This window comes from Panulirus ornatus, chromosome 13 (assembly GCF_036320965.1).
Source record: "Panulirus ornatus isolate Po-2019 chromosome 13, ASM3632096v1, whole genome shotgun sequence".
Taxonomy (NCBI): Eukaryota; Metazoa; Arthropoda; class Malacostraca; order Decapoda; family Palinuridae; genus Panulirus; species Panulirus ornatus.
In genome coordinates, this window is record NC_092236.1 from 4724000 (window position 1) to 4745886 (window position 21887).

At 44.4% G+C, this 21887-nt stretch overlaps 1 protein-coding gene across 4 annotated transcripts in view; it reads left to right on the top strand.

Moving 5' to 3' along the window:
* LOC139752684 (uncharacterized) overlaps positions 1 to 21887 on the top strand; it is a 201402-nt gene that overhangs the window by 115902 nt on the left and 63613 nt on the right. For all 4 annotated transcript variants that reach the window (XM_071668476.1, XM_071668474.1, XM_071668473.1 and 1 more), the window contains exon 3: positions 6017 to 6222. In XM_071668476.1, the coding sequence (XP_071524577.1) occupies positions 6017 to 6222 (206 nt within the window). The remainder of the gene's footprint in view (positions 1 to 6016; positions 6223 to 21887) is intronic.

Below are 21887 nucleotides of genomic sequence, written 5' to 3' on the forward strand. Positions count from 1 at the left end.
GTGTTGCGTCTTGAGGGACCTGCAGCAGGTCAGCGGGCTCCGTCTCTACCACAATAGAGTCGGGAGGACAATATCAAGTTGTACTATCACTATGGCAACACTAAGGCGGGAACGAACAACACAAGACGTACCATTAATGGAGGGTGAGAGGGAGGGTAAGAGGGAGGGTGAGAGGGAGGGTGAGAGGGAGGGTGAGAGGGAGAGTGAGAGGGAGGATGAGAGGGAGGGTGAGAGGGAGGGTGAGAGGGAGGGTGAGAGAGAGAGGGTGATAGGGATGGTGAGAGAGAGAGAGAGTGAGAGGGAGAGTGTTAGGGAAGAGTGAGAGGAGGAGTGAGAAAGAAGGGACTGGAGGTATAGCATAGAAGGAGAGAGAGAGAGAGAGAGAGAGAGAGAGAGAGAGAGAGAGAGAGAGAGAGAGAGAGAGAGAGAGAGAATTAAAACACAGAAGAAAAAAAAATCAGCTGCAGAAGGATTGCTATAAAACTCTGCATGTGACTTGGGTGTTTTCCAGAATCTCCCACCGGGAGATTCGAACCCTGGACTTCTTCCGGGAGCCTCACGCTGTGACACAGTTCTGAGTACGCAGAACCGAAGACCCGAGGTGACGCAAGGTAGGCAGGGCGTTACGTACTGAGGAGGACGACCCAAGACCTGACGCAGCTGAGGGAGGGACTAGGAAAGGAAGGTGGCTTGTTGCTTGGCTTTAGGACGACCCTCGTATTGAATCAGTTGTACCTGATGAGTTGAGTGAGATTCTAGTGTGTGTGTGTGTGTCTGTGTGTGTGTGTGTGTGTGTGTGTGTATCAGGCAGTGTTTGAGATTAAATCGGCTAGGCAAGGGATTTTATTTTGTGTGTTTGTTTCTGTAATTTCCGCTCGGGGGACTGAGCTTGCCTACCTGTGAAAGAGAGTGTTCCACTTCTTAAGTGCGACGGTAAATATGCTTTACGCTACTCCTGTGTGTGTGTGTGTGTGTGTGTGTGTGTGTGTGTGTGTGTGTGTGTGTGCGTGTGTGTGTGTGTGTGTGCGTGTGTGTGTGTACTCTTAATGTAAATAAACACACTGAAGTTTTTTTATGGCTCGGGTCCTCAAGTTGGGGACCTGGCCATTATAAATCCCTTCTTTTTCCCTCATTGTTCCTAATTCTTGTTTTCTAACTCTCTTCTGAGTATCTCTCCTCCTCCTCCTTCCTTCCTTCCTTCCTCCCTCTCCATCTGCTCCTCCTCCTCCTCCTCCTCCTCCTCCTCCTCCTCCTCCTCCTCCTCCTACGTCCACCACCCGTCACCTCTGCCTTAGCCCCGGTCTGGTGAGCATCTCTCCTCCTGGACCAGGTAGTACAACAGGGTCGATCGTCTCCCCTGGTGCTGACCTGCCACTCAGGTCTCTCTCCTTCTGCCCGGCCTCCTCCTGCGTCGCCGACGCCTATCCTGCCATTTCTCCTGAATCTGAAGTACCGAGCCTTCCAGGCCCGGCTCCTCCGCCAGCCACCTCCCGCGGCTCTTGCCCTCACTGCCGCAGAAGAGGACGACGAAGCGATGTTGGATGTCACTTCGTCTTCCGTTGATGCGAATATATATATTTTTTTTCCCCTTCGACTTATTTTCTGGAGAACCTGCGCTATTCTGGGACTCCTTATTATCCTTCTGCTTTCACCGAGAACCTTTGGCATTTCGGTGTTTTCTTGATAAATCATTTTTCTCCTCCCTCCTCCTCCGCCTCCGCCTCCCTCCTCCTCCTCCGCCTCCGCCTCCCTCCTCCTCCGCCTCCGCCTCCTCCTCCTCCCTTAAGGCGTTATCATTATAAGATTTTGTCTCGCAAATATTTCCCAGCCAGACCTTATCATCTCTCAGCACACACCAGCGCTGTCTCTGGTCTCTCAGCACACACCAGCGCTGTCTCTGGTCTCTCAGCACACACCAGCGCTGTCTCTGGTCTCTCAGCACACACCAGCGCTGTCTCTGGTCTCTCAGCACACACCAGCGCTGTCTCTGGTCTCTCAGCACACACCAGCGCTGTCTCTGGTCTCTCAGCACACACCAGCGCTGTCTCTGGTCTGTACCGCAGAGGAAAAAAACCTAAAATTTCTTTTGCATTTGTGTTCCTCCTCCCCTGTAGTGTTGATGTGCCCACTGCACGCCCTATACATGCCTCTACCTACCCCCCTAGTTACGTACCCTTCGCCCATACTATCATGGCATGGCTCTGTCTACATCAAGATTACAGATTTCTTCAGAAAAGAGATTGATTACTCCAAGATGGCGTGTGAAAGATACAGCTACATGTATTACTCCAAGATGGAGTCTGGAGGATACAAGCATTTTTATCCCTCTCTCTCTCTCTCTCTCTCTCTCTCTCTCTCTCTCTCTCTGCCTCACTCCATCACTCCACCAGTCTATCCCTCCATCACGGTACCTCTCTACCAGCCTACCCCTTAGGAAGGCTCACCCTCAATTCCCCTCACGAGAACCTTTTCATCCAGCTAATCCTTCCACAATCTTGTGCAGTACGAGGCTTCGACACCCGCGCCATCACTCTCTCTGGAAAACCAGAGGTGTTAGACGACCTTAAAGACTTACCTTCCACCTCGACCTTCAGTGTGAGAGTGACTGCTCTCTCTCTCTCTCTCTCTCTCTCTCTCTCTCTCTCTCTCTCTCTCTCTCTCTCTCTCTCTCTCTCTCTCTCTCTCCTTCTTCTTCTTCCTCTCCTTCTTCTTCTTCTTCTTCTTCTTCTTCTTCTGCTGCTGCTGCTGCTACTCTATTCTTCTTCTTCTTCCTCTTCCTCCTCCTCTTCCTCCTCCTCGTCCTTTCTGCATGTCCCTCTCCTCATACAGAACCATGGACGCTGGTGAAGGTCATAGAGGCCTACCACACACACACACCCACACAAGCACACACACACACACACACACACACACACACACACACACACACACACACACACATACACACACACACACACCAGTTCCTCATGGGTTGATGTGACAAACTCCTCCCAGGGGTAGATGCAGTCTCGCAGGCCGGGCGCTAGATGGCGCCCAATACTTTACCTTTGACAGAGCCGTAAATAAATATGACGTCCTGAGCGAGAGGCATTTGTTTCCGCTCCTCTCCCGGCGAGGGAAACTAACCCACAGGCATGCAAACGCCTCTGAGAATTTCCCCTTCCGCTGGTATTTCTCCATTTTCGTAAAATTACTCCACACGTCCACATCTGCTGGAAAACCCAAGTTATTCCTTCGCCGAGGGTAACCTAATCTCGTCTTCAGCCACACAGGAGAAGGAAGACAATATCCTCGAAGCTAGATAAATAGCCCATGACCTCCTCACCCCCCCCCCCCCAAAACCCACCCCCAGGAAACAGTCCATGACCCCCCGGAGCAAAGTCTAATTAGCATGGGGTAAGAGGGGGTATGGGGAGAGGGGGGGGGGTTAAGATCCCCCTCACCACCAGTGAACCACGAACCACCATCAACCCCCCCTCCTCCCGCACCCCACATCCCCCCCACAGCCAACAGCCTGGAGACACAACGAACGAGCGAGCTTGTTAGCCTATTATAATGAGGTCTTGTCCTTTGTTGACAGTACTTCTTAATCAGTTTGTTTGTGAAACTTTCAAGTTTCTCTGTAATGATTCTCATGTTGGCTACCATACGCTGTGTATACGACTCCTCTCTCTCCATGGCTCAGGGTTTGTGTTCAAATGATTTTTGGGTTAGTTGCATAATTCATGTTGATATTATTTTGTGTATGTTGTTATCATTCGCTTGCACACACACACACACACACACACACACACACACACACACACACACACACACATATACAGGAAAAATCACAACATCCCAAGCATACAAGAGTGCGGTTGTAGCCTGCATTAATTGTAGTGACTAATTCAGTGAAAATGCCCCGGGGAAGGGAGAAAGGGTTGTATTGCCCAGTGAGGAGGTTGAATGAGGGAGCAGCCCACTGTTAGCACGGTACTCCTGCCTCCTGCCCTTTCATATTGCAGGCTTCCTATTGGGCCGACCACTTCCCCCCCAACCACCATATAGACGTCGACGAATAATCAAGCAAAAGGAAATATGTCGTCAAACACGAGCGACGGAAATTAACGAGCAGGAAGTTGAATATGAGGAAAATACATCAGCACGAAAGAAGTCTTTGCGAGAGAGAGAGAGAGAGAGAGAGAGAGAGAGAGAGAGATCTTTCCATTGAGTTGGGTGATGTGTACATAGTGCTCAGAGAGAGAGAGAGAGAGAGAGAGAGAGAGAGAGAGAGAGAGAGAGATCTTTCCATTGAGTTGGGTGATGTGTACATAGTGCTCAGAGAGAGAGAGAGAGAGAGAGAGAGAGAGAGAGAGAGAGAGAGAGAGAGAGAGAGAGAGAGATCTTTCCATTGAGTTGGGTGATGTGTACATAGTGCTCAACGTATAGTGATGATAATGATAAGTAATAATGGGGTAAACAATAGTTCGCTTTCCTGTTTCTCCTCTCATCCAACAGTTCTCGCCGTTCGAGACATTTCAAGCGGTTGAACAATATCTCGTAAACATGAAGAGACTGGAGAAATAACCGTTTAATTCCACACAGTTCAATGCTCATATACTCGTACCTTTACAAGATGTAGCCAGCAACGTATCTAATAAATGCATAATAACTAAGGTTCCTTCGTATCTGGGAATCAATCACTGTCATCATGTTTTCTGTGTACAAGAAATGCCCTGTAATCTCCCTCAGGTCTCTGAAACCGGGTAAGATTTCTTCGTTTATATTGCACCAGAGGCTTTGTGACTGGACAGGGATGTGCTCCTGGAAAAGATACGACTGTAACATATTTCTAGACACCCTTGACCTATTTCTAGACGACAGAACCGCATTTCTAGATGTCCTGTACGTATTTCTACAAGACCTTGCCTCATTTTGGCGATCAAGACGTATTTCTACACAGCTTCGACGGATATTTTGTGTGAACTTGACGTATTTCGGTAGAGCCTTGCATGTGTTGGTTATGGATGGTCTGCGATCACAGCAGAGGTCCTCACCATCTTTGGTCGTCGCTAAGAGCATTTTGTCGAAGCTGTTGAAGGAGGAAATGAGGCGAGAGGAGGAGAGGAGGAGGAGGAGGAGGAGGAGAGAGAGAGAGAGAGAGAGAGAGAGAGAGAGAGAGAGAGAGAGAGAGAGAGAGAGAGAGAGAGGAGAACGAGGAAAAGGGAGAAGAGTAGAGAAGGAGGAGGAGAAGGGAGAGGAGGAGACGAGGATTAGAAGGAGGAAAGGGAAAGCGAGGAGGAGGAGGAAAAGGAGGAGGAGGAGGAAGAGGAGGAGGAGGAGAAAGTATTGAAAACAAAAGAGACCACACCGATGATGGCATTCCGGACTTTGTGACCCAGTGATGCATCGAAAAGTCATAAATGTATTTCACGTCAAACTTGGTCATATTCTGTAAATTATCAGTTCCCTCTACGTATCATATCAACAGCTTTAAATAGTTAATATTCCGTCAGACATATGTTGAAGTCTTCTATAATATCTGGAAATCATCTTACACATCATGTTATCGGGTCCTTACCTGAAGACAAACTTCAAACGCTTATTTTATTTTTATTTTCCCTCTTTAGCATCTTGTGTTTCCAGGATACGAACCCTGGAACCGTAACCCTTTCCTTTCCTTTCCATTTTCCACGCACAAACACTGAGATGCAGGCTGGTGAATATTTAGTTTCTGCTACCTGTTCTACACCCTGGTATAATCTTTTATATGTATGTATGCATAAGCTGCCTCAACCCCTCCTGTTTGTGGTTACACCGCGTGTGATAAATGATCTTCTTCAGTTGACGAAAAGAGACTACCCTCTCCTCGAGGATCTTCTCCCTACAGAGGAGTTCCTCCTTTCCCTGCTTCTGATTGTAGCGCGGCCCTAGAACTGCAGGAGCCTCACCAGAAGGAATTCCTGGACTTATATGTGATAAAGCAATGATAATAATCTCTCTCTCTCTCTCTCTCTCTTTCTTTTCTCTCTAGGCACAGCCGGCATTCGGATCTTGGAGATGCGTGTTCCCCCTATCGTCCAAGCAGGCAAGACGGTGCAGCTGGCGTGTCACTTCGACCTTGAGGGAGCCAATCTCTATTCGCTCAACTGGTGGCGAGGATCAGACCAATTCTACCAGTTCAGCCCCTCCAATAACGAGCAGATCATTGTCTACGATTCGCCTGGCATTACTGTAGACGTGAGTTGTGGATCTGTGCTTGTTCTTGTAGACTTTCTTATAGCATCTGTATGCCTCCCTGTAGACGTGACGACCACCGGGTCTCTCCTCTTCTTTGTAGGCGTTCGTGTCGCTCTTATTTACCCTCCTCCTCTTCACGTACCACCCGCCCACCTCCCCTCCTATAAACGTAGGATCCCATTTAGATTCCTCACCCCCCTTTACGCTCGACGAACTTCCTCCGTGAAGGATTTCGCTTCTTGTATGACCAGGCTCCTTCGGGGGAAACGGGTCCTCGTACGAGCCAGCTCCTTCAAAGTTAACGGGTCCTTATACGAGCCAGCTCCTCCTGAGACACAGATCCTTGTACGAGCCAGCTCCTCCTGAGACACAGATCCTTGTACGAGCCAGCTCCTCCTGGGACACAGATCCTTGTACGAGCCAGCTCCTCCTGAGACACAGATCCTTGTACGAGCCAGCTCCTCCTAGGACACAGATCCTTGTACGAGCCAGCTCCTCCTGGGACACAGATCCTTGTACGAGCCAGCTCCTCCAGGGACACAGATCCTTGTACGAGCCAGCTCCTCCTGAGACACAGATCCTTGTACGAGCCAGCTCCTCCTGAGACACAGATCCTTGTACGAGCCAGCTCCTCCTGGGACACAGATCCTTGTACGAGCCAGCTCCTGGTGCAACATCACTGTTAAAACACTCTCTGAGTGGAGGGTCAGGAAGCACAGATGGTACTTGTTTTTCAGTGTGATTTCGATGGTGCTTTGTGTTCTTGATCGATGCTTTCACCTTCCTTTGATTCTCTCTCTCTCTCTCTCTCTCTCTCTCTCTCTCTCTCTCTCTCTCTCTCTCTCTCTCTCTCTCTCTCTCTCTCTCTCTCTCCCTGATCCTCCTCCTCGAGGGTCTTCCCACTCCCCCATCGTCTCCCGTCGCTCTGACACCACACAAGTCTCCACTTGGCCCATTTTCCAGCCGTCCTTGAACCCTCTCAGCCACCCTCAAGTGCTCCTTTACACCTCCTGTTTAACCCCCCTTCCCCACACGGAGAAACCCCCCCCCCCCCCCCCCCCCCGACTCCCCACAGCCCCTCCTGTTTAACCTCCTCTTCCTCACTTCCCAGTTATCTACAGCCTATCCTTGTCCTCGAGGGATTGAAATAGCTAAATGCTTTCTCCTTCACCTATCCTGTGACTCCCCTCACCTGTCCCTGATTCCATCTGCCTATCCTTCCAGTCCTCCCCCTTCTACCTTTCACTCCACCCAGACTATTCATTTCATCCCTCCACTAACCGTTACCCTATTCACCATCCTTCCTCACTTCTGTGGATAGGTGTACGTTTAGATAGGTCAGACATATCTCGCCACAATTCCTTCCATCAATATATTCTAATGTGATCTCGGGTCCCAGTTTTTCCTAGGATAGAGAACGAATTAAAAAAAAAATTCATCCCAAAATAAATGCTGAAATAAACTTCACCTTTTGTGTTGCTTTGATACATTTTTATGTGGTTTTTGTGTGGCTGTTGTAGGTGCCCTTTTGTGTGGCTTTTACATAAATTTTGTGAGGGGTTCCGTGTGGCTGTTTTCCACTTTTTTCGTATGGATAGATGCGGCTTTTGTCCAGCTGTTGTCGGAATGTATGGCTAGCATGTACCCTTTTTTTATTGGCTGTTTTTCAAATGATGTCCACACATGCTCGCCCCTTCACAGAACAGATGCACTTCTGTGGATGCTGTTAGCTTATCTATGCCCAATGATCGTTTCTATATCAATTTTTGTATTTCTTATCTGTATATAAATCTATTAGTGTATATATTTATCTATGTATGTATTTTCTAACTATTCTATCATTCAGATAGCTATATATTTATCTATGTATGTATTTTCTAACTATTCTATCATTCAGATAGCTATATATTTATCAATTTATGTATTTTCTAACTATTCTATCATTCAGATAGCTATATATTTATCTATGTATGTATTTTCTAACTATTCTATCATTCAGATAGCTATATATTTATCAATTTATGTATTTTCTAACTATTCTATCATTCAGATAGCTATATATTTATCTATGTATGTATTTTCTAACTATTCTATCATTCAGATAGCTATATATTTATCTATGTATGTATTTTCTAACTATTCTATCATTCAGATAGCTATATATCTATTTATCTATTCATTTGTTCGTGTAGCTGTTTATAGGTGATAAGGATATCTGTCTTAAACTGTGGGAGCAGATATTGCGTCTTCCATTCCTAGCTGGGAGTTCACGAGGAGGGAGGCGCGTGTGGTTTCTTTGTCAGGGGGGAGAGGGAAGGGTTGTATCTGGGGGGGAAGGGTTAAGTCAGGGAGAGAGGTTTGTGTCAGAGGGAGGGAGCAGCGTCGGGAGGTGGGGGGGGAGAGCTTGTGTCGAAGAGAGGGGAGTTGTGTCAGAGAGAAGAGTTGCGTAAGTGTGTGAAAAAGGGGAGTTGTGTCAAGGTGAGGGATGGGTGGTGTCGCGGGGAGAGGTTGTGTCAGGAGGAGTGTGTCTGGGTCATGGTGGGAGGAAGCGAGGGAGAGGATGGGGTGCCACACACCAGAGGAGGCTGGAGGCCAGGGAGGGAAAAAAAAAAAAAACGTTTTCTATTGGAGGTTTTGTGGGGAGGTTCAGGTGGGGTGTTGAGAAGCCGCCTGCAGCTGGCATCACCAGGGGCTCTGAGAGAGAGAGAGAGAGAGAGAGAGAGAGAGAGAGAGAGAGAGAGAGAGAGAGAGAGAGAGAGAAGGTAACATGAAGAAGATAGAAAAGGAGGAACACAGAAACATTGTGAGGTTCGATGTTGCTCAGTTTGTGACCAGAGAAACAAATGTTGATCAACCACTTATAGACCAGATCCATTCTGCATGATGTGCGCCTGGCAAGCACGTACGTACAGACCCACAGACACCTCACAAGCACACACACACACACACACATACACACACACACGCGCGCGCGCGCGCGCATAGACGTCTTCACATCACCGTTTTTAAAGTTTGGAAAAAATAAAAGGAAATGACGATGCACAATGCGTTCTCCATAGCGACCGCTCCCGTTTGTATAGTGAACGTCTAATTGTCTCTCTTAACCCAGCTCGTTAAAACCCCGCTCCCCACCCTTCCCTATTTTTTCTATCGGTTTTTCCCTTTCGGCCAAGCAGGGGAGAGGGACGAGTCACTGAAGAGAAAGGGTGAGCCTGGTAAACGAGCAGGCAAAGGGTGAATGAGGCAGAAAACAGGAGAAAGGAGGAAAGAGATTAAAGGAGACTGAGAGAAAACAGACACAAACAGACAGAGAAACAGATTAACAGAAAGACACTAAGAAAAGCGAAACAGACGCTCACTCTACTGATATAACATTAAGGAAGATGATAACTTGCCTTCTTATCCACGAGAAGAAAAAGGAAAAGAAAATGTGAAAAATTCCCGCACCTTTGCCCAAGAGGTTATAGAAGGAAGGGATTCATCAGCCACATATGTGTCACGTATTATAACGCGGCGAGCGGGTTTCACTGGCGCCTCTCGCAGCCAGCGACCGCAGCTGTGGGCGGCCGGAGGAGGAGGAGGAGGAGGAGGCGTGACCCCACATCTGAAGACGACCTTGTCTCGCCACAAATGTCGTGTCCCGGACAAGTTTTGAATACCCGTGTCGAGGAGGCCTGAATAATTAAGTAATTTATGCGCGGGAGATATATATTCAGAACAGGGCGACATTAGCGGGGTGGCGAAGCGCTGATGGATGCCAAGAGTAGCTAATTAGGCGGAGAACTGTGGAATCACCCAAGTGAGGAGGTGGCCGTACTGGCCAAAGAATTCAACATATAAAACGAACTTCGTTAACTACAAGGACAAAACTTAGATACACAAAACTTACTTACTTTTCGTAATTTAGAAAGATTAATACATGTTTTCTTTTTATCTTTATTGATTATCTAACCCTTACCTGTAATTAGCAAACAGGTACGTATGTATGATAGGTTGTAAAGTGGATCATAAGGAACATACAGCATTTAAATAGCGCTTCCTTGCGATTTCGTGGGTTATGAAAGCGTCACAACAGAAATTTGCATGTAAATTGGGTGAGGGTTTGATGTTGAGTGTTTTAATGAAATATAAGGATCATAGTTCCGGGTTATATACACGAGGAACGAGAGAGTAAAAAGGGTCATAATAGGGATTCCTATTGTCCCGTACTTAACCTTCGTTGCGTTAAGTAATTTCGTTGAGTTACACTTTAAACTTATATGATTTCATATTCACTTATCGACTTATCTCTTCTTCTTTAATGGTTTATCTAACCTTGATGTTGATAGCAGCAATATCAAGAATATTTATCTTGAGTACAATGTTGGTAATGGTTTATGTTTATGTCGTTCGCTTTAGGTTTTAAGATTCTGGAAAGAAAATGTTTTAAATTGACAAGAAAAACGTAATTCTCAAAATGTATTCTGTAAAAATGATAGAAATAAGAGATCAGGTAATTACTATATGAAAAACTATTCAATGTAAATGTCAAAAAGTCTTCATTCCTTCATTCAAAAGGTATTTGAATGAAGTATTAAGTTCTTCTCTCCTATTTCTTTTTTTTCATTTTTCATCGTCAAAAGAGGATGAATTTGGCAAAAAAAAAAAAGCCAAGTTGCGTCTATGATGGGGCTGAGTAAGGGAGGGACCTGCAGACAACACATTTCAGATTTCAGATGAAAGTAGAGAATGTAAAACTCAAAAAAAAAAAATGTGGAAATGTGTATAAAACATGATTCTCTTCTGTATTAACAGACATTTAGTTTATAGTCAGCCGATAGGCAGGCTAGTACGTAGGTGTTTGTGCTACTAGGTTTCATTTTGTTAAAAAAAGGGAGATAAAACTATATAATATATATATATATATATATATATATATATATATATATATATATATATATATATATATATATATAGTGTTTTTGATGGGTTCCCTGACCAGCACAACTCACACAAGACGCTCACAATCCTAAGAACAAAAATAACCTCTAGAAATTTTCGAGCTTACGATCATTCTTATATCATCGTACATCCAGTGATATTAAAGTAGAGAGTGTACTGCTTTTAATACGTTACATACAGCAGTTGATTATAATGTTGTATTTGAATATGTTACTGGTAAGGTCTTTTCAAAAGAAAAAATTTAATCCATTTCAATGGGAAAATATTTTTTGAGTGATTCATTTATACCAGTTTAACGTGACCTAGAAACACACGTACTTATATATATATATATATATATATATATATATATATATATATATATATATATATATATATATATATATATATGTGTGTGTGTGTGTGTGTGTGTGTGTGTGTGTATATGTATATGTGTATATATTTACATGTGAATGTGTATAATCGGTTACTCCTTACTTTTATCTTCAGATGAAATGCGTTTTATCTTCCTTGTGTTACACAAGTCTTGACAAACAAACTTAAACATTTACTACAACTTTTCTGACTTTGTATCAAATAACGACCAGAGAAAACATCACTGGCAAATGTTTACACCGTTGATGAAGTCAACATGTCCACGTATCTTTTTTTTCTTTCTTTCTTTTGTAAATAAACAGCAACGGAAAATAAAAAAAAAGCGAATCTGCGAATATAAGAAATGAACTGACGTAAAGATACGAGTTGGACGAGGATTTTCCCCTATGTTGAAGTAACACCGACCTGTGTTACCGGAACTACCTGGGTTTGTGTGTGTGTGTTTCTGTGTATTTATGTGATTCCCCGTGTCTATGTAGGTATGTGTGTGTGTGTGTGTGTGTGTGTGTGTGTGTGTGTGTGTGTGTGTGTGTGTTTTGTTTGCGTATATATATATATATATATATATATATATATATATATATATATATATATGAGGTAGTACATTTATATGTGATTTATTTAATCACATTTACTAAGGTGATCTATCTCAAATAGATCATCTCACACATCAATAACCCACACCAAATCGAACCAAAAATAAAAAAAAAAACCCACGAGGATCAGCCTCCCTCTGCCAGCTCCAGGAACACATGAAGAGGCGAAAAATAAATGCGAGGAGACACGACTCTAAGGCTAATTACCAGAGAAACCCTTGGCATTGCACGTAATCAAATTCACACAGGCGGAGTAATTAGGCCACAGGTAAAAGTAAGGGCTCATGTCATTGGTATGGAATCCCGTCTATGACCTGTTGTGTTGGGGGGCATAGGCGAGTGTGTGTGTGTGTGTGTGTGTGTGTGTGTGTGTGTGTGTGTGTTATACAGGGGGTGTGGGGTGTGGAGGGGTTGGGGTGGAGACGTCCAGGTGGCCTAGGGAAGAGGGTGAGGGAGGGGTTGCGTTCAGACTGGGGTTGAATTGAATGGAGAGGTTGGATAAACAGGAGGTGATGGTTAAGGTGGTGACATGGTTTAATAAGGAAGGTTGTTAGATAGGAATGTAAATAGGAGTGTAAAGAAGAGTGTAAATAGGAATGCAAATAGGAGTGTAAATAGGAGTGTGAAGAGGGAATGTTATCAATGGGTAAAATTGTGTGGTTCGAAGGATTCCTCTGTTACTACATTTTTTTCTCCCAGTGGCTGAGACATGGAGCAGGCAAGCAGCATTCCTCAGTCATGGTCGTCTGAGATGGAAGAAAAAATGAAGACAGTGAGGAAAAAGAAATGGAAAAAAAAATAATTAGATTTCCTGGAGTGTTCGTAGACCTGACTCTTAAGGGTGGAAGTGGTGACAGGAGAGGGAAAGACAACAGAAGGAAGATAACGGTCTATCCTCGTGTGCTTGGTCGTCATACAGAAAGTGTGGGATGCAGCAGCCTGTCCTGTGCCGTGGGTCCAGACTTTAGTGTATACACACACACACAGACACACACACACACACACACACACACATATATATATATATATATATATATATATATATATATATATAAGGTTAAGTGACGGGGTAACATGAGTGTGAAAGTCTCTCTCTCTCTCTCTCTCTCTCTCTCTCTCTCTCTCTCTCTCTCTCTCTCTCTCTCTCTCTCTCTCTCTCTCTCGGAAATACAGAAATAGTAATTCCACACATATACACACAAAAACATCTCACAACATCCGATAAACAAATACAGTAACCAGACCACAAAAAATAAATAAATTCAGTTACATAAAACAAAGAATGAAAACAAATAAATCTCCATAAATGAACCCCCCAGCAAAATACTACACCCGAACCCACAGATATATATAAAAAAATGCATGAAAAATCTAACACGAAAAAAGCTCGCCCTTGCCCGCGAGTAGGGAAATATTTTGGACAAAAGTTTGTTCAATTTATCAGGTGTACGTCGGGGGGTTGGGGGGGGGGTTACTCTCTCACGTTACCCTACCCCCTAACCCCACCCAAACGCTAGGAAGGGGTAACTCTCTCTCTCTCTCTCTCTCTCTCTCTCTCTCTCTCTCTCTCTCTCTCTCTCTCTCTCTCTCTCTCTCTCTCTCTCTCTCTCTCTCTCCGACCACCGAGTACGTCTAAATCGGGCCCGGGAATATTGAGACTTTACTGAAGAATGAGTGGCGATTTGAATTTCCTAATATTCAAATATATATATATTGAACGGATGGGCAGATGGATTGTGGCAGCAGGGAGGTCCTGCTGGTGCTTGTTTTGAAGGAGAGAGAGAGAGAGAGAGAGAGAGAGAGAGAGAGAGAGAGAGAGAGAGAGAGAGAGAGAGAGAGACAGACAGACAGACAGACAGAAATACAGACAGTGGCCAATCGTGGAACAGTTCTCCGTCTTGGTACTATCATGTGCTAATGTAACCTACCTAATTAAACTCCCTTAACATTTGAAACAACAACATAAAAAAGAAATACATATCACCTCGAGGATCTAAATGTAAATTCCCACTTCCGTTTTCTCTAAGAGAACAATTTCCTTGAATTTCTATTAACGACCTCGCGAAGAAATTCATAAATGGCACGTCTGGTTGGATGGTAACCACCTCACCACTTGGTTATGGTAATCAGCCTTGATTTGCATACATTTCACTAGGGGTCTTAGACGGGAGCATTCATTCCAGCGTGGAGATCCACTCCTGTGCTAAAGTCACCCTACTGTATTACCACACATTTCCATTTTTGTAACACAGGTATGACTGTAACACAGGGCCCCCAAAATAGGCCTTCGCAGGCTCTTCCATTCTTAGCACATCGGGCCCCCCCACACATTTTCATAACACAGGGGCCCACCATAACCATAACACAGAGCCCTCCACTTCTGTAACACAGGGACCATTATTTCCATAACACTGAGCCCCACACGCATCATAACACAGGTCCCCACACCTCCACCCCTACACATGTTAGAACACAGGTCCCAGAGTTCCACCTCCACACATGTTAGAACACAGGTCCCCACAGTTCTACCCCCACACTTATTAGAACACAGGTCCCCTCAGTTCCACCCCACACATTTTAGAACACAGGTCCCCACAGTTCCACCCCACACATATTTGAACACAGGTCCCTACAGTTCCACCCTCACACATATTTGAACACAGGTCCCCACAGTTCCACCCTCACACATGTTAGAACACAGGTCCCCACAGTTTCACCCCCTCGTCAATTCTACCCCATCCCTCCCTCCTCCTTACTCTCCCCCACCTCCCACAATCCTACTTAATATTCATTTCGCAGTCAGTATAATGGTGGGGGTAAGGTGTTCATACCGCTTGAATTTGCATACGTGTTCTGTGGCCCGGATATCAATCTTCCTCTTTGGAACAAAGGCCGACAGACCCCTACCCCTTCTTGTGGCGACACTACCTCGAAGTGAAAGGCAAACGAGGCTATGGGTAACACGCCAGCGGGGGAAGAAGAAGAAGAAGATAAATCCTGAGCAAGACGAAGAAAGCAAAGGTGTGGAACTGCGTGTGACAGTCAATTAGACGTTGGGCAAGGGATGCAAGCTAGAAGGCACAACAATGTAGGGATCCAGCGACCACCTCCTGATTTGGGTTGAGGAATTCCATGGACTCCCAGGTCGTTTGTCGTTTCCGTGTTCTTTTCTTGTCACTTGATTTTTCATTGACCTTTTTTTTTTCCCCCTTCTTCAGTTCAGGAAGGTTCTGGATGGAGGCAAATTTAGTCTCAAGTACATTTTGCCTGTGTTCTCTTTTTACCCCGACAGATCCTCCGTTTTCTTTTCATTCTTTTTCCCATCTGAAGTCGGCCAAGTTAATGGGAAGAAACGTGGTTTGGCAGAAAAAAAATCTACATATTTCTTTAGCTTGGATTTGCATGTCTCGAAGATTTTTCAAAGACTGTTTTCCGAGCGATTAAATGGTTCCTGCGGGCGCCCAGGCTGGCTAGGTAGCCTCTGGCAGGAGACGCTTTGTCTGTTTCTACCGGTTCCTCCAGAAAATGGGTGGTTGGTTGGGTTCGTTTGTTGACGTATGTGGTCGAGGGAGATCACAAGGCAATGAGACTAAATACTTTTGGGGAATATTATTGTACCATCCAATCCTAACTAATACTAACCTGTATTAACCAATCATAATTGGCGATAACCAACTTTATCTGTACCAACCAATCGATTCCCAATCCTAACCAATGCCTTTCGATACTAACCTGTATTATCCAATCGTAATCGGCGATAACCAGCTTCATCTGTGCCAACCAATCGATTCCATGCTACACTAGTCAAGCCTCACCTTTCCTAGCCAATCCCCATCCACTTCGTAGCTCTAGTCTCCCTCATTTCGCTGGCCGGCGGTTTTGTATTCCTGCTTTATGATTGAGTGAGTCAGCTCTCCGTTGGTTCGTTCATTACACTGAATCACTGTAGTTTCGGTGCTCATTATCCTCGATATAATACTCTCTGGCTGGTTGCCCCTTTTTCTCCTCCCGTGTTGGCTTCCTCCTTCGCTCGCCTGATTGGTTGCCAGAATTGTAATTACTGTTTGACTCCGCTACCTGGTAGATTCCCACTTAACCTACGGTATCCATTTAAAACGGCGAGTTGTGCATATGATTTAGCACTTCTTTATTGGCGTTTATGCGACGGTGTTTTCCAACAGGAGGAGGAAGTGTCAGAGAAGAAGTTAGTGAGTCGAAGAAGGAGATGTTAGCAAATGCAGGGATGTTGGCTGACGAAGTGCGTGGCAGGTAGAGGGATTTCTCTCGTAATTTGATGAGGATAAATGTGAGTGGTTAAGGCGAGAGGTTGCGAGGGAATGGATCGTAGATCGGAAGGTGATCTTGATCAAAGAGGATTTGGGGAATTGGAAACCAGAAATAAGGATGTAAGGCGATGGGCTGTCGTACGTTTGGAGCTGAAGCTACCCCAGGCCTCCATTGTGACATGAAATAGTCTTATGGAAGGACAAGATCAACTGGTTTATTTCCTGTAAATGTAGATGAACGATTGAAGACGAGAGTCTGACCTGACGCTTGATCTTGTAAAATGTGAAGAGAAGGTGATGTTATACATCGCATCTGAAGCTCATGATGCTAAAGCATTTCCTATCATTCTAGATATGTTTCAAACATCAGAATATGACCGAATACTTATAGACTTATCATGCTTGAACGAATATTTATGAACGTATCATACATGACCGAAATATCTATGAACTTATCATACATGACCGAATACTTATAGACTTATCATGCTTGAACGAATATTTATGAACGTATCATACATGACCGAAATATCTATGAACTTATCATACATGACCGAATACTTATAGACTTATCATGCTTGAACGAATATTTATGAACGTATCATACATGACCGAAATATCTATGAACTTATCATACATGACCGAATACTTATGAACTTAACATACGTGACCGAATACTTATGAAGTTATCATACATGACCGAATATCTTCGCTTTGTTATTCATAGTCGAAAGTTTTTCTCTTTCTTTTTCATACGTTTCTTATACTCCGTTCATAGTTACATCACATTTCCTAATAGGAGTCTAATATACAGCAACTGATTACCACGACCCACGGATCGTTCGCGACAACCTTAGATACGACGGTCGCTTCCAAATCTACATAACTGTGGCCTTTATCACACCCCCTGTGGATCAGGACTCGGGAGTGAATACAATCCTATCTCCCTCACGATATATGCACGTGCGTTACTCTCAGGTCAGGTCATTGTCGGAGGCGGCAGAAGGGGTCAAGGTCAGGTTAGAGGTGCTGGAAGCTCACCAAGACCTCAGTCATGTGTCATTCTTTACACACACACACACACACACACACACACACACACACACACACATCAGCTGGTTGTTCTCATACTGTTGGTTGTGCTCGCCTCACCGCCTCATTCATGAGGATGGTAGAAGACGGGGGTTGCTTTTTACGGTAGGTAGAGTAGAGTAAACACCCTTCGGTATTTATTAAAGAGGCCAACAACTTCTCCTGCTGTAGTAATAACAGAGGAGGAGGCTACGGGGCTTCGTTGAACTCTACCGCCGTGGTGTGTTTCATCCCACGTTTTAAGCAGAGCCAAGTTTCTCTATCACAACACTGTGATGATAACCGGGTTTGTCCCATGTCACTGGGAGGTTAACGTAATGTCCTGAGTGTATGTGTCTTTAAATTTCTCGTAGCGATAGAGAGTCTCTCTCTCTCTCTCTCTCTCTCTCTCTCTCTCTCTCTCTCTCTCTCTCTCTCTCTCTCTCTCTCTCTCTCTCATCACTCGTAAGAGAACAAAGACTTTTCCACCATTAACTTGAGGATTGGATCCTCAGACACAAAGTTCGTGGGAAGTAAATTAATTTGATTTATTTGACATTGTGATTTATTTGACCCTGACCATGTGTCACAAAGGCACAGACGAGGTCATGGGCACGGCGTGAGTGACCTACCTTCCTTTCGTTGCCTCCTGTGGAAAAGGGCAGAGACAAGGTCGTGCCGGAGTCGTATACGACAATGAGCGATGGAAGGAAATGGAAAAGTGAAATAGGAAATTTGATGAGATTGCGAGAAGTGCATGAAAATAAGCCGGATGTATTGACTTAAATGAGTGTCTGGAGAAATACTGACTTGACGACGAGACTTTGCCAAAAGACAGGTCAAGCGCGTAGCGCCCACCGCAGGAAAGTCTAGAGTCATGATGAACAGGTTTGTGTGTGAGTGAGTCATGCGTTGTTACGTGTTACGTGTGAGACGAAGAGATTGCTCGACTGTGGAATGAAATCGAGAGAAAACTGACGAATGTCAGAGAGACGAAGTTGAGGAACAGAAGAATGATGAAAGTTGAGGAAATAACGAATGAAATTTAGCAAGGAAGGACTAGATAACCAGGGAAAATAAAGCTAAGGGACAGTGAATCATCATAGGATTGTCTAGGAATGGAGAATAAACCTAAAGACCAGAGAATCGAAGGATGATGATGATGGTGTCTCGAATGAAAGACACACACGTTATGTTTGAGAAAATTAGACCAAATGACTTTTCTCGCGTCTGATTGATGCCAAAGATTTTTTCTAAAAACAATCCTGAAGAAAATTTCCTACTACTTCAACTACTCAAACAAGCGTTTTTTCTTTTTCTGTCGTTGATTTTTATATTCATGTTAATGAATTAGGCTGTACAAGTTTCAGTCATAAAAGTATGTAGTGGACTAAAGTTTGCCTGACGTCAGATTGACAGAAGGGACCTTATCCCAGGAGAGACCTTATCCCAGGAGAGACCTTATCCCAGGAGAGGCTTCATCCCATCCCAGGGCGGCCCTATTCCTGGATTTACCTTGTCCTGGGATGAGTCTTATCCCAAGGTGGACCTTTTCTGGGATGGACACTTGTCTCACAAGGGACCTCAACCAAGGTTGGACCTCATAGTTATATGGGTCTACATTCCAGGATGGGACTTGACCCGGGATAGGGCCTATCCCAAGATGGACCATGTCCCAGGTTGCACCTTAACCCAAGATGTACCTAAAAACGCTCTCTCTCTCTCTCTCTCTCTCTCTCTCTCTCTCTCTCTCTCTCTCTCTCTCTCTCTCTCTCTCTCTCTCTCTCTCTCTCCCATGCACACTACACACACACACACACACACACACACACACACACACACACACACACACACACACAGTACAGGCTCTCCTCCACAGTAAAGGCAGACGCCCTCTCTTACTTCAGGAGTAGACGAGAGAGAGAGAGAGAGAGAGAGAGAGAGAGAGAGAGAGAGAGAGAGAGAGAGAGAGAGGGCGCTTGCAGCAGTAGTAGTATGGAAGGCTGGGGCATGTCTCCATTTACACAGTGGGAGGGAGGAGTAGATGTCCTTAAGCTGACAAGGTATACAGTTCCCTGGGGAGTGGACCAGCCCTCCTGTCGCTGATCCTATTCAACGGCCGCCATCATCTGACTTGGAGGACGTCTTGAGTCTAGCTGAAGGAGGCGAAGGAGAAGGAGAAGGAGGAGGAGGAAGAAGAGGAGGATGCGGGGGGGGGGGGAAGAAGAGGGGGGGGAAGAAGAGGAGGAGGAAGATGGAGGAGGAGCAGCAGGAAGGGGATGAGGATGAGAAGGAGGAGGAGGAGGACTGGAAATCAGAACACAAATTTGTTTGAGGAAATTCGACATCCAATTACTTTTTTCGTGTCTGACTGAAGCGAACATTTTCCAGGCAAGAATTCCGGAGAAAACTACATAATTGCTTGTGACACGAGTCATTCCTCGTTTAGTTCTGTTTACACAACTGTAGTTCATTCGGTTCGTAAAGTCTTGCTTGGAGATTTTGCAGTCATTATGTTTAGCCATTTATGTTTCAATGATCTCTTTCATTTCACTTATATATATATATATATATATATATATATATATATATATATATATATATATATATATATATATATTTCCAGCACATCCACCCTCCTGCGCACAACTCTATCCATAGCCCACGCCTCGCAACCATACAACATTGTTGGAACAACTATTCCTTCAAACATACCCATTTTTGCTTTCCGAGATAATGTTCTCGACTTCCACACATTCTTCAAGGCTCCCAGAATTTTCGCCCCCTCCCCCACCCTATGATCCACTTCCGCTTCCATGGTTCCATCCGCTGCCAGATCCACTCCCAGATATCTAAAACACTTTACTTCCTCCAGTTTTTCTCCATTCAAACTTACCTCCCAATTGACTTGACCCTCAACCCTACTGTACCTAATAACCTTGCTCTTATTCACATTTACTCTTAACTTTCTTCTTTCACACACTTTACCAAACTCAGTCACCAGCTTCTGCAGTTTCTCACATGAATCAGCCACCAGCGCTGTATCATCAGCGAACAACAACTGACTCACTTCCCAAGCTCTCTCATCCCCAACAGACTTCATACTTGCCCCTCTTTCCAAAACTCTTGCATTCACCTCCCTAACAACCCCATCCATAAACAAATTAAACAACCATGGAGACATCACACACCCCTGCCGCAAACCTATATTCACTGAGAACCAATCTCTTTCCTCTCTTCCTACACGTACACATGCCTTACATCCTCGATAAAAACTTTTCACTGCTTCTAACAACTTGCCTCCCACACCATATATTCTTAATACCTTCCACAGAGCATCTCTATCAACTCTATCATATGCCTTCTCCTGATCCATAAATGCTACATACAAATCCATTTGCTTTTCTAAGTATTTCTCACATACATTCTTCAAAGCAAACACCTGATCCACATTTCCTCTACCACTTCTGAAACCACACTGCTCTTCCCCAATCTGATGCTCTGTACATGCCTTCACCCTCGCAATCAATACCCTCCCATATAATTTACCAGGAATACTCAACAAACTTATACCTCTGTAATTTGAGCACTCACTCTTATCCCCTTTGCCTTTGTACAATGGCACTATGCACGCATTCCGCCAATCCTCAGGCACCTCACCATGAGTCATACATACATTAAATAACCTTACCAACCAGTCAATAATACAGTCACCCCCTTTTTTAATAAATTCCACTGCAATGCCATCCAAACCTGCTGCCTTGCCGGCTTTCATCTTCCGCAAAGCTTTTACTACCTCTTCTCTGTTTACCAAATCATTTTCCCTAACCCTCTCAATTTGCACACCACCTCGACCAAAACACCCTATATCTGCCACTCTATCATCAAACACATTCAACAAACCTTCAAAATACTCACTCCATCTCCTTCTCACATCACCACTACTTGTTATCACCTCCCCATTTGCGCCCTTCACTGAAGTTCCCATTTGCTCCCTTGTCTTACGCACTTTATTTACCTCCTTCTAGAACATCTTTTTATTCTCCCTAAAATTTAATGATACTCTCTCACCCCAACTCTCATTTGCCCTCTTTTTCACCTCTTGCACCTTTCTCTTGACCTCCTGTCTCTTTCTTTTATACATCTTTTATATATATATATATATATATATCTATCTATATATATATATATATATATATATATATATATATATATATATATATATATATATATATATATATTCCTTGGCTCTTAAATGTATATGATTCTGCGTAAGTCCATTAAACTATTCTTAACAGAAAATTAATTGAATTCTGATTAGGTTTCTCCAGCTCGACTCATTCCTCGACAGACCTGTTCATTTCCGCATTCATCTCTTTGATGAATACCACAATTT